The 12,315-nt window shown below is 44.6% G+C and overlaps 1 protein-coding gene across 3 annotated transcripts in view; it reads right to left on the bottom strand.

Annotated features, from left to right (window-relative positions):
- The window catches only part of PDCD11 (programmed cell death 11), a 44,301-nt gene that overhangs the window by 13,372 nt on the left and 18,614 nt on the right, over positions 1-12,315 (bottom strand). For all 3 annotated transcript variants that reach the window (XM_025467079.3, XM_035707715.2, XM_049103195.1), the window contains exons 13-21: positions 10,781-11,032; positions 10,062-10,196; positions 9,329-9,523; positions 8,269-8,439; positions 7,003-7,222; positions 5,881-6,030; positions 5,348-5,463; positions 3,859-4,400; positions 2,915-2,977 (exon numbers count right to left, since the gene is read on the bottom strand). In XM_025467079.3, the coding sequence (XP_025322864.3) occupies positions 2,915-2,977; positions 3,859-4,400; positions 5,348-5,463; positions 5,881-6,030; positions 7,003-7,222; positions 8,269-8,439; positions 9,329-9,523; positions 10,062-10,196; positions 10,781-11,032 (1,844 nt within the window). The remainder of the gene's footprint in view (positions 1-2,914; positions 2,978-3,858; positions 4,401-5,347; positions 5,464-5,880; positions 6,031-7,002; positions 7,223-8,268; positions 8,440-9,328; positions 9,524-10,061; positions 10,197-10,780; positions 11,033-12,315) is intronic.

Below are 12,315 nucleotides of genomic sequence, written 5' to 3'. Positions count from 1 at the left end.
TTCTTTTGTAATACTTTAGCTATTGCTTTTTAGTTTGCAGAACTGTAGTCTCTTGCTGAATGTGACAATAATCTCATGTGTAAATGAGGCAGGTATTAATTTTATGCTATTAAATCAGGAGTTGAAGTCAGGGCTCTGACTCAAAAATCCAGGGCTCTGTCCCCTATGCTACCTTGCCATTATCACTTTTTCTCCTCAGAAAAGCAACAAGGGGATGTGGTTTTCAGTCACAAATCACTTCAAAGCAATTATAGACTCCCAGCCCAGCTTACCAATTGAAGTTGATGTCTAAAACAAACTCAAGCTCAATAATAAAATGGTACAATGTTGGTAAACTGTAGCATATAATAGCAAGCACTGGTAAATAGAGAAATGGAAACCTTCATACACTAGTAAAGTTAAAAATCCATGTACCGGGGATCCCTGGGTGGCTCAGTGGTTTAGCAGCCTGCTTTGGCCCAAGGTGTGATCCTGGAGTCCGGGGATCGAGTCCCACATCAGGCTCCCTGCATGGAGCCTGCTTCTCCCTCTGCCTGTGTCTCCTGCCTCTCTCTCTCTCTGTGTCTCTCATGAATAAATAAATAAAATCTTAAAAAAAAAATGCATGTACCTTATATTCCAGTAAATCTACCCTACGTAAATCCTTACATAGATGCATAGAGGAACAAGTTCAAGATGTTCCCTTTGGCATTATTTATAAAAAAGAAAAACTGGAAACAATCTTAAACGTCCTCCATGAGTTGGAGAATATATACAGTTGGGCACATTCATAAAACGGACTACTATTTTAACTATAGGCACAAAAACAGATCTCAAAAACAAAATTTTGAGAAAAACAAGTTGCAAACATTAAGTACAGCATGCCATTTATGTTAAGCTTGAAAACTACACAATCATTTTGTACATATATAAGTACATACATATATATATATATATATAAACAAAGTTATGAAAGAGCTGGATATATATCAAATGAATAATGGGTAATTCATCTTCTGAGGGTAGAGAGAGAAGCCTAGGGAAGGAAACGTGTAAAATGTTATTTCTTAAAACACATACACACGGGCAGCCCTGGTGGCTTAGTGGTTTAGCATTGCCTTCAACCCAGGGCGTGATCCTAGAGACTCAGGATCGAGTCCCACGTCGGGCTCCCTGCATGGAGCCTGTTTCTCTCTCCCTCTCCCTGTGTCTCTGCCTCTCTCTGTGTGTGTCTCTCATGAACAAATAAATAAAATCTTTAAAAAAAAAGAATGACCAAAAGCAGAGAGCCCGGGTAGCTGAGCCAGGTAAGTGTCCAACTCTCAATTTCAGCTCAAGTCATGTCATGAAACTGAGCCTGAGTTGGGTTCTAGCACTGGGCGTACAGCCTGCAAGATTCTCTCTCTCCCTCTGCCCCTCTGACTTCTCCTTCTCTTAAAAAAAAAAAAAAAAAACAGTAAGCATAGGACAAAGTACTTCACATCACTAGCCATCAGAGAAATACACATCAATACCACAGTGAGCAGAAATAGACCCACAAATGCAGAGAACTGATGGTCGCCAGAGAGAAAGCAGGTGGTGAGATGGGCAAAATGGGTGAAGGGGAGTGGGAGATACAGCCTTTCAGGTATGGAATGAGTAAGTCACAAGGATGATAGTACAGCATAGGGAATATAGTCAATGGTACTGTAAGAGCATTTATGGTAACAGATGGGAGCTATACTATGGTGAGCAGAGCGTACAGATCTGCCCAATCACTATGTTGTACACCTGAAATTAATATAACACTGTATGTTAACTACCATTAAAAACAAACAAACAAAAAACCTTACCCCCTAAAAGTCACTTAAGAGGCCCTTTCCTTATAACCCTAGGCACTAAAGACTTAACCCGGAGGATCCCACTGCTGACTCTAAAGGGCCACTCTCTCAGTCATAGATATCTAGCTTCACGCATTGATGACTTATTAACTTCAAGAGGCTGGGTTTTTAATGGAAGAAGCAGAAATAGGCCCATGAATCAAAATGCTTAAGATCCTCTGAAAAAAATGATCCCATACTGGATCCAACACTAAACAAACTAATTTTCCTCTATATATAATCCCTCACTGAACATCCCTCTATGAAATCCACTAAAACATGACCTAAAATTCCAGTCATCCTTAAAAAGGGGGTAGGGGGCAGCCCGGGTGGCTCAGCGGTTTAGCGCCACCTTTGGTCCAGGGCCTGATCCTGGAGACCCGGGATCGAGTCCCACGTTGGGCTTCCTGCATGGAGCCTGCTTCTCCTTCTGCCTGTGTCTCTGCCTCTCTCTCTCTCTCTGTCTCTCATGAATGAATAAATAAAATCTTTAAAAAAAAAAAAAAAAAAAAGGGACACCTGAGTGGCTCTGTGGTTTAGCACCTGCCTTTGGCTCAGGGCATAATCCCAGATTCCTGGGTTCGGATCCCACATCGGGCTCCTTGCGTGGAGCCTGCTTCTCTCTCTGCCTGTGTCTCTGCGTCTCTCTATGTGTGTGTTTCTCATGAATAAATAAATAAAAGATCTTAAAAAAAAAAAAAATTCCAGTCACCAAGAAGTAGTCTCTACACTCAAAGAATGGGCATTTTCTTGGCTGTATGTTGTTTATTTTTGGAATTACTGAGTCCTAGAAAATTGGGTTGAGAGCAAAAATGTTTCTTTTGTTACATGCTGACAAACAGAACTGTAATCAGCCTTTTAATCTCTAATTACAGCTTTTACATTAAGTTTCATAAAATCCCTTCAACTAGCCCTATCAGAGCCAGATAAAATTTCCTTATTAGAGAAAAAAGACAACCTGGACAGAGAGAGGCACAAGAAGTCAAAACACCGGCAAAATCTAGACTAGAACTCAGGTTCCTGACTCTAAACTCCACAGTCTTTCCATGAGACCATGCTGCTGGGGTTCCCCTCACCTTGGCCGGACACTCAGCTCCGGAATGGTTCGAATAAATCTGGGATGACTTATTGGAAGAAACCTGGAGAAAGAAATAAGGCCAAATCATTTCTCTTATTCTCCATACTGCCATTCTCTGGTGATCAGATTTTCTCTCTATACCCACAAAACCAAGCTTAAAAGCCACCTGCTCCACTGCCATTCTGCCCACTGGTAATTTGTCAGGCCTGAGGGCTTCCTCTCATTCTCTGTAGTAAATGTTGAGGATCTGGCTCATCTGATCTTCTAGTATTTTCTCATTAAAAAACCCTGAACAGAATTTTCCTTCCAGACTATATTCTCCAACTCTTTCACTATGATCTGAAAGTTAGAAAACAGGTCTAGAAAGAGTCGCTACTGAAATTAGTATGCAAATTATAGACTTAATTATTTTGCTTTTTTTTACTATAGCAAAGATTTCTGCTACAATAACAATATTGCAAGCAGATTTAAAGAAAAGGAGTATGATTAAGGTATGCAGTGGAGGATGGATTACAATAACCTCTGATGTATACTGAGCAATAACTGTGTCAGGCAACCTGCTAGGCACACTGCATACCAGATATTCCCTCAAACTCTGCAAAAAAGGTACTAACCACCCGTACTCTCACTTTACAAATTAGGAAAACAAAACTCAGAGTTAAGTAACTACCTAAGTCATGGTCACACAATTTTAAGTGGCAAATCTGGAATGCAAACCCAGGTCTCTCTCACTTTAAACTAACAGTTTTAACCACTACACAAGATGCTATTTTTTTAAAAACCAGGAAAAAGTAAAAGGATTCCTTTGGTGAACATTTCTCTTAACTAGAAGAAAATCCAATTCATGAACAACTTTTTAGAGCTTGCCTCAGTGCCCATTCCTTCTCCCACGATTACTACAATCTCCCCCCAAAACCAGCCCATCTCCTGAAGCCTCCATACTTGAACGTCTTCATATCTCTCCCACCAATCACTCGGGCAGTGACTGTCCTCCCAACTTTCAACTTGGCAGTAGGAGATGTGCCCACTGGAACATCATCTAGAATGTGGGAGGCATGAATACAGCCAATGATACCATCTTCCAGGGTCACAACCACGTGGGTGGGCTTAATAGACTTGACAGTGCCTGTGACCATGTCCCCAATGGATAGGGTGTGCTTCTTTACAGCCCCCACAACCAGAGCTGGATCTGCTTCCTCATCTTCATCAACTGTCTCAGAGTCCTTCCGGGTCTGTCTCACAGTCCTCTTAGCAGCTGGCCCCTCAACGGCCAAAAGAAAACCAGTCATTCCTGGTTCTGTGGTCTTGAGGGTTAGGGAGACACCCTGTCCCACTTGCAACTTCTCTGAGTCAAAGCGGAAGGTGTCATTGAGGTGAGAGGTCAGGGAGAAAGCTGCCAGGTGGCCAGTCTCTACCAAGGAGGCGACAGCAAAGGACTCCTCCAAGTGCTGCACAATTGCTTGGTGCTCACTGCCTTTCTTCAGCTGGAAAACAGAAAAAACCCAACATCCCCACTTCTTATAAGGCACAAGTGTTTGGTCATCACCCACTGGGCAGGCAGGGCTGGGAAAGTGCTCTGAGTCCAGGAGACCCAGGGCTAGTATGAGTTGTAACAGACTAGCTTTCACTCCCTCGAGCTAGCTTCTCCTCCTGTCACTGATGTGACCTGACTAAACTCAAGGCACCACACCAGAATCCCTGGGACTTAGCTTTTGTTTTGGATGGGTGTGGATGAGCAGCCTAGAGGAGAGAACTACACATAGGCATGTGTTGTTTGGGTCACAGGTCTTAAAAGACAAAATTTCCAACATTTCCCACGTTTATAAAAAAAATAAAAATAAAAATCAAATCCTGCCTTCTCTTAAAAATTAGGCTCAGCAACACTAGATGCAGATATTCCCACCTGGCAAGGAGTAGATGGACCTGAATCCTCTCTGCCTCCTTGTGGGCTGGCCATGTGCACTTCACTCATTTACATTATCTACCCGGCCCTGAAGACAGGGTGACCACACAATTTATCACTGGTATCAGAGTGAAAGTCAATGCCATTAATAACCTCACCAAGAGGGCAGCCCCGGTGGCGCAGCGGTTTGGTGCCGCCTGCAGCCCGGGTTGTGATTCTGGAGACCCAGGATCGAGTCCCATGTCCGGCACCCTGCGTGGAGCCTGTTTCTCCGTCTGCCTGTGTCTCTGCCTCTCTCTCTTTCTCTCTCTCTGTCTCAATAAATAAATAAAATCTTTAAAAATAAAAAAAATAATAAAAAAAAATAACCACACCAAGACGAGAAGTGGAACAACAACCCACAAAAATCCAGGTATACGATCACCTTATCCACAGGCATTTGCATTAGAACCCCTGAGCAAAGTGTGTGGGGCTGAAGAGCTGTGTAATGCCTTTGAAATCACAGGAATGGAGTCATCACAAGCTTACCTTTTTAGGTTTTCTATTCACCAAATCGTGACAAAGGGAAACATGTACTTCCAACTTCAACATATCAACATTTAGGATGACAACTTTCTTTTTCTGCCCAGGCTCCACCTCTTGCCCTGCAGTGCAGAACCAAACACAACATGAGCATCCTTGTGGAAGAGGGAAGAAAGCATCTCTCCAAGAGCCCCACAAGCCCCTTGGCCACAAAAAAGAGGACGTCTGTCCTGGGTCTATCTGGGCTAGGAAAAACCAAAAGTCTACCTCCCATAATTCAAGTTTCAGGTGTGCCTTAATTTACGCAACATGATATACAAAAATCTAGATTTACCCAATTATAAAAGGATTTACACTTAAACCTTCTGTAGCTTGCTGTCAGTTATCTTGATTTACATGAACACAAGACAGGGATGCCAAAATTTTCTACTGAATCAGCTCCTCTACACTATGTATTTGGAAATTCTGTATTCAAGTGTGGGAACAGTTAGCAAAGAATTTCCCCCACAAACCATGAGGGGCGAGACAGAAGTGCTTACCTGCTCGATGATATTTGCTGGCCCTCAGGACCAGGCCAGACACCGGGCCCTCACTGAACACCACAGAGCCATCCTCCAACACCTCCTGTACCTCTAGGTCAAGGACCATCCCTGGGGTCATCTCAGCCAGCGTCTGGATCAACACAGAGTCTGCCAGAGACCCGAAGGAAATGGGGATTAACAGACAAACAATACTCACCATTCTTTTCCTTTGGAAATGTGCTGTTACAGAGAACAACAGACCACTGGGAAGGTAAAAAGCACTGGAGGGTAGATACCCATGAACACTCCTATCGCAGGGAGAGAAACCTGTGCCTCTGCTAATCCTACTTGGTCATAATTTATGAAAATACCCAACAAATACCACAAACACACACTTCCCTTTGGTTTCTGAATTTTCGTTGCTTCTGCTTGGAATCTACCTTCTCAAGCTTCATATTCCCAAATCCCATCAAGATTTCAATAATCCTACCTGATGGTTCAAAACTTAGGAAGATCCAACAGAATAACCCCTCATAGACTTCTAGCAGGTCCCTGTTCCATTCTATCATCTACCAGGTATTTGCTGAATAAAAGAACAAGTGAAGAGGCGAATGGATTCACAACAAATACAAACCTGAGGTCACAGAACTAAAAGGAATTTTGATTTTGGTCTGGAAGATAGTACAAGGGGGACCTCTGGAATGCTAGTAATGATCTTTATCTGAATCTAGGTAGTAGTTAAACAAAGGCATTCGTTTCATAAACATTTACTAGACTGTACCCTAAATGATTTAGGCACTTTATACTGGTTATACTCCCATTAAAAAGGGTAGGTGCCTGGGTGGCACAGTCGGTAAGTATCAGATTCTTAGTTTCGGCTCAGATTGTGATTTCAGGGTCGTGAGATCAAATTGACCACAAAGCTTGTTTGAGACGCTCTCTCCTTCTGCCCCTCCCACTCGTGTGCTCTTTCTTTCTCTCTAAAATAAGTAAATAAATCTTTAAAAAAAAAAAAAGTTTAATTTTTGTTTTTTAAAATTGCTTTTATCTGGGAAACCCAACAACTTATTGGAAGAGACACGTATGATTTACAACAGACACTCCCCACCCGACCCTCACCCTCCACCCCTATGTCCCCACCTCGGTTGCTCATGAGGCTGCGCACACCCTGCCGCTCTTCCAGGCACTGGCTGAGGAGGAGGAGGCTGGTGGTAGCCAGGTCCCCCAGACCGCAGTCTGACAGACGCAGCGAGAGCAGCATGCGCTGCTTCTCCTCATCCACGTTGGTCACCTTTGCAACCACTGTCTGCCCCTCAACAAAGTGGTCACTTGTAGAAGTCACAAACTTGTCACTCATGATCTAACAAGTGGGCAGAAAATAAAGACATTAAGTCTCTACCAAGGCAACTTAATTAATGCCCCCAGAAAAGGATGTGAGGGAGGAGTGGAGAGAGATGGAAGCCAGGAAAACCCCTCAGCCCTCTCTGAACACAGCTCTCTCTAATCCCCTTCCAGAAAACTATATGAGGCCCTGGCTGTCCAACCCAGACTTCTAGAGGGCACCCACCCAAGGAGGCACATCATTGGCAAGTGAGAAGAACAAGCCATCCATGTCTCTAACCCTGGATGGTAACCCTCTGGCCTGTCCTATGCATATTTCCATAGATTTCCCCTCTTCTCTCATTTTTAAACTTGTCCTGACAGAGGATGTAAATGACATCCACCCAGGAAATATGTCAGGGAAACAAAACTATGGAAGAGAAGAAGTATTTATAAATAAACTACAGGCCATTTGCTCATCCACCGTTTTACACTGACTTCGCTATGACATCCACTCAGGGAATATATCAGGGAGACAAAATTGTGGAAAGGAAGAAGTATTTATAAATAAACTACAGGCCATTTGCTCATCCACTGTCTTAACACTGACTTCGCTAAGAGTCCTCTCGACTCTGGGTCTGTTTAGTCAGCAGCATGAGGCATTCAACTATGGGGTCATTAAGACTTTTTGCGTATGAAAAGTTTATGAATTCGATGACATCGTGGTGGAGGGGATCCTTTCAAAGGTATTCCAGCACCATGACACTTCAAAAACCCTAGGAGGTTGCAAAACTTTTACTCAGCTGCTCAGCAAAATTAACTTCCATGTCTATACTTGCTGAGAGTATAAGTTCACTAAAGTCTTCACAGTCCCTGCCCACCTACCCAACGCTGTACTGTGAAGTAAAGATGCCACTTCCTCCAGGACACATGGCTGGGCAAGAATCTCAGGCCCATTCTCCTCATGCAGACTCCTTTTTGCCTTGTCCCTGAAAATCTTGCAAGGGATTAAGATATCCTGCTCCTTCTCACCCTCAGGCTCCTAATATCTCTCCCGAAGGCTCTCATGCATAGAGCTGAACTTACAGCTTTAGGGGCCAGTCCACTGAGACCTGACGGGAACTGGACAAACACACCATAGTCCTTGATGCTCTTCACAAAACCGATGAGCAGCATCCCAGGATGGATTTCTGCGAAGTTCTTAGGATCCTGGCCACCCTCCACTGTGGAGACCAAAGCTGGCTTCCTACAAAGGAGCTAATGACACTTCATCAAGGAACATTCCAGAAAGGGCAGATGAAATATTCATCTCTCCAATTCCTTTTTCTACTCTACAGGCTCTGCTGCTACAAAGACACTCTAAGCGTGCAGACCAGCAGCATTAACATCACCTGGAACTTGTCAGAAATACAAATTCCTAAGCACTGTCCTATACCTACTGAATTACAAACTCTGGGGGTGGGGCCCAGCAAGCTGTGTGAATAAGGCCTCCAGGTGATTCTGACACACATTCAAGTTTAAGAACCAGTGTTCTTCCTTTCCTTATTAATTTATCTCCAGATTACTGAAGAGGACCAAAAAGGGACTGGCTCATCTTTGTGGTTTGGCAGTTGGACTGACCATGACAGGATCCTCCACAATCTTCATACTAATCCACCCTATCTCACCTCCTCTATCTTCACTCTAGTGAGATTTTATTTTACATTCTGTGACAAAAGAGGCAGTGTTCTCCTTCGAAGTGTGCACACCAAGACCAAAGGGAATACTCTGAGCCCCCATGGGGGCCGGCAGGTAGGTGGGGGTGGGGGTAGGAAGAAGGACAGAGGCTACCTTATTAATTGTTTCAGCTCAAGGGGCAAGGACTGAGTGTCTGAGAAAGCAATATTCTGCTGGACCTGGCAGGCCACACGGCCTCTACTCCAACATCCTGGACTCCTACTCTGCCCTGACCAGCATCTGCTGATAGGACTTCAGCCTCATTCCACCAGAGGAAGAAAGGGAAAGAACAGGTCTGGTCTGATTTTATGGTGGTATTTCTAAAGTCAAATGACTGCCTCTTTCCCATGGAGTTTCCAATTAAGAGCAGAGCTGAACCTAGAGTCTTCCCCAAAGGGCCCGTAGCTCACCAGATACCAGTAAAGGATACAACACGTCCCTCACTCTGGCTCAGACAAAGTACTCTGTGAAGGGTGTCGCCAGCCTGGAGCCAGTGATACAACAGAGGGCCATTGGCGACGTGGTCCGAGAGATGAGGTGTGGGGAGGAAAGCAGGGATGTTATGGGGCAGGACAGACACTTCCAGCCCATCTTTGGTCTTCTCTAAAACCTTCACATCCACCAACTACTCAGGAAGAGAAAGACAAAAAAAAAAATAGTATTTGTCTTGAGCAGACAGCAACCACATCTGGCTCAGGTGGAGATTAGAGGCATCAAGTTCCCACCCCAGAGATCATTGAGAGGTCAAGATCAGAGAAGTAGCTTTCTTCCACACCCCACACCACTGCCCTCAAAGACCCTGCAGGCATTCACACACCCTCCAGGACCCAACTGTGTGCTCACATGGCTCTTCTCCCAAGTCACTCCACCCACCAAGTCCCAGGGGAAAGGCAGTCTTGCAGGCTGGTCCTGGAGACCAGAGAGGAATGAGAACAGTAGTACACTGCTGAAAAGCCATACAAGGATGGCGCTTTTTCCTAGACAGCTTCCATTTGCTCTGACACACCAAAAGAACCCTCTTTCAAGACCCTCAATTCTCTCTGGCCCCAGAATCTTATCTAGCTACCTTGATCTTTCCCTCCATGGGTCCCAGTGTCCATGTCACTGGCAACCTACTTTCTACTGCATAAACTAAAATAGCTTGTTTGGAGAAGTCCAGGTACCTGTCCAACACTAATGGCTCTTCTTTTCTTCTGACTGTGTCCCGTATGCTCTTTCTTTGGATCACCCAACAGCTTGAAGGACAAAAGCATCCTCTCTTTGGACGGCTCACAGTTCAGCACTACAACCTTCACCACCTAGTGAGAAACCACATTTGCCTGGCTAACTCTTCCCAGCAGACTGGTCAGGCCCTGGAGAGAGCTGCCCTGCACAAAGTAATGCAGAGGGAGATGTGCTAAGACCTGGGATTAGATCAGAAGGCAGTGGAAAGAAATGTACTGAAAGATACACAGAATTCCCCCAAGTCAGCCCTCTGGCTGAAAAGAAAACGTGAATAAATTTATGGTACAACACCAAATTTTAAAATATTATTTTTCCTAGATAGATTCAGACTGACTAGTTTTATGGCACTGCCACCTTGTGGTGACAGTAACCTCAGAACAATTCTGATGTGAGGGACACCAGTATGTTTGTTTTAGGGAAAGACTAATTTATTTCTTCCAGGTTATGGGCTCAGGCCTCTTAGTTTGCCAGCTTCTACTGAACCCTCCTGAGGGTTTCTCTTGGCTCTTTTCCACATCTCCTTCACTTAGCTGGCTCAAGCCCACTGCCCTATGTGCTCCTTCCTTCTCCCTTGAAAAGTAGTCCCCCCACTACTCCTCTTTTCAAGTCTATGTTCATAGGGTCACAAGGCTATGGGCCTGTCCAAGGAAAGGGTTACCTGGCCAGTGTAAAAGACCCTCTCTGGGTCAGGGACATACTCGGCACTGAGCTCATGCTTGGGCACCAGTCCCTGCACATCGTTGTAGAACTTCACAATGCACCCATAGTCCTTGACCCGGAGGATGAAGCCGTGCGTCTGCAGACCAGGCTTGGCATCAGCATAGCAGGTAATGGCAGGCAGTTTAGACTCAATCAGGGTTTTCTTCAGGGTCATCATTAGCTTTTTGGCTTCAGGATCACAAAGCAAAACCTAGGGGGAAAGATAATGGTTGTTATCAAGTCACCCATTGTCAAGAGAGCCACTGGACTGGCTTCTGCAACCTGTGAACCCGAAGGCCACGGCCACTTCCTAAGAATCTGTTATCTCTCGCCCTCTGAGAATACTCTCAGCTGTGGATCCTCCCCATTCCCTGAGGGATGACCATCTGGGGAGTATCCACCTACTTCAACTGTACTTCCTCCTGCACGTTCCCTCCTGGGCCTGTGTAATCCTCACTGCCTCACTGCACCTCCACAGTCCTGTCAGTTACTTCAATAGTGCCTCAGCTCCCTCCCAGACCACATGCAACTTGCATAACAGAATGAAAAATGAGCCAATTTACCACCTCGGGACTGTTATGTGTTAGCTATAAACTAAGACTGAGAGATCCGACCATCTCTCATCCCTCTCATCCATCTCCTTGAGGGTAGACAAGTTCCTTTATATCTAAACTTCCTGATTCCACTGCTATAAAATTATGCACCAATGGGTGGTCAATATCTTTTTTGACTCAATAATGAAATAAAATGAAAAGAAAATCGCACACTGTGAGTGCCCACACACCAGGCCCTATATTAAGCACTGTGTTTCACATTTATTTTTTTAAAATATTTTATTTACTTATTTATTCATGAAACACAGAGAGAGAGAGAGAGAGGTAGAGACGCAGGCAGAGGGAGAAGCAGGCTCCACGCAGGGAGCCCGATGTGGGACTCGATCCCAGGACTTCAGGATTACGCCCTGGGCCGAAGGCAGGCGCTAAACCGCTTGAGCCACCCAGGGATCCCCCGTGTTTCACATTTAAATTTCACAACTCTGTGAAGCTTCTCTTGGGATTCAAAGTTTTATTATAAACCACTCAAGGTTTGGCAGCTTGGTTTGGATATTTCTGTGCCTGATACAACCCTTGCTCCTCCTCAAATCCTTTCTAGTTCAAGTGCCACCTCTGCCAGAAATGTAGAAGTCATTATTGTCACAGAGACCTGAATATGAAAACTGGTTCTGCCGTTTATTTATCAGCTGTGTGATTTGGGGCAAGCTATGTGACTTCACTTTCCTAAGCTTTAATTTCCCCACCTGTAAAATGAGGATAACAGTACTTTATGGGGTCATTTTAAGGATGAAATGACATAGTGCATGTCATGGGCCCAGGCACAAAATACATTTTACATGGTGGTTGCTATTAATATCAATTTTTTTTTTTTGAACATGAGCAGAGGGAGAGGAAGAGCAAGAAGCAGACTCCTCATTGAGCAAGGAGCCCAATGTGGGAC

Source organism: Canis lupus, chromosome 28, assembly GCF_003254725.2.
Source record: "Canis lupus dingo isolate Sandy chromosome 28, ASM325472v2, whole genome shotgun sequence".
NCBI classification, from domain to species: domain Eukaryota; kingdom Metazoa; phylum Chordata; class Mammalia; order Carnivora; family Canidae; genus Canis; species Canis lupus.
This window is presented reverse-complemented; position numbering and strand designations above follow the sequence as displayed.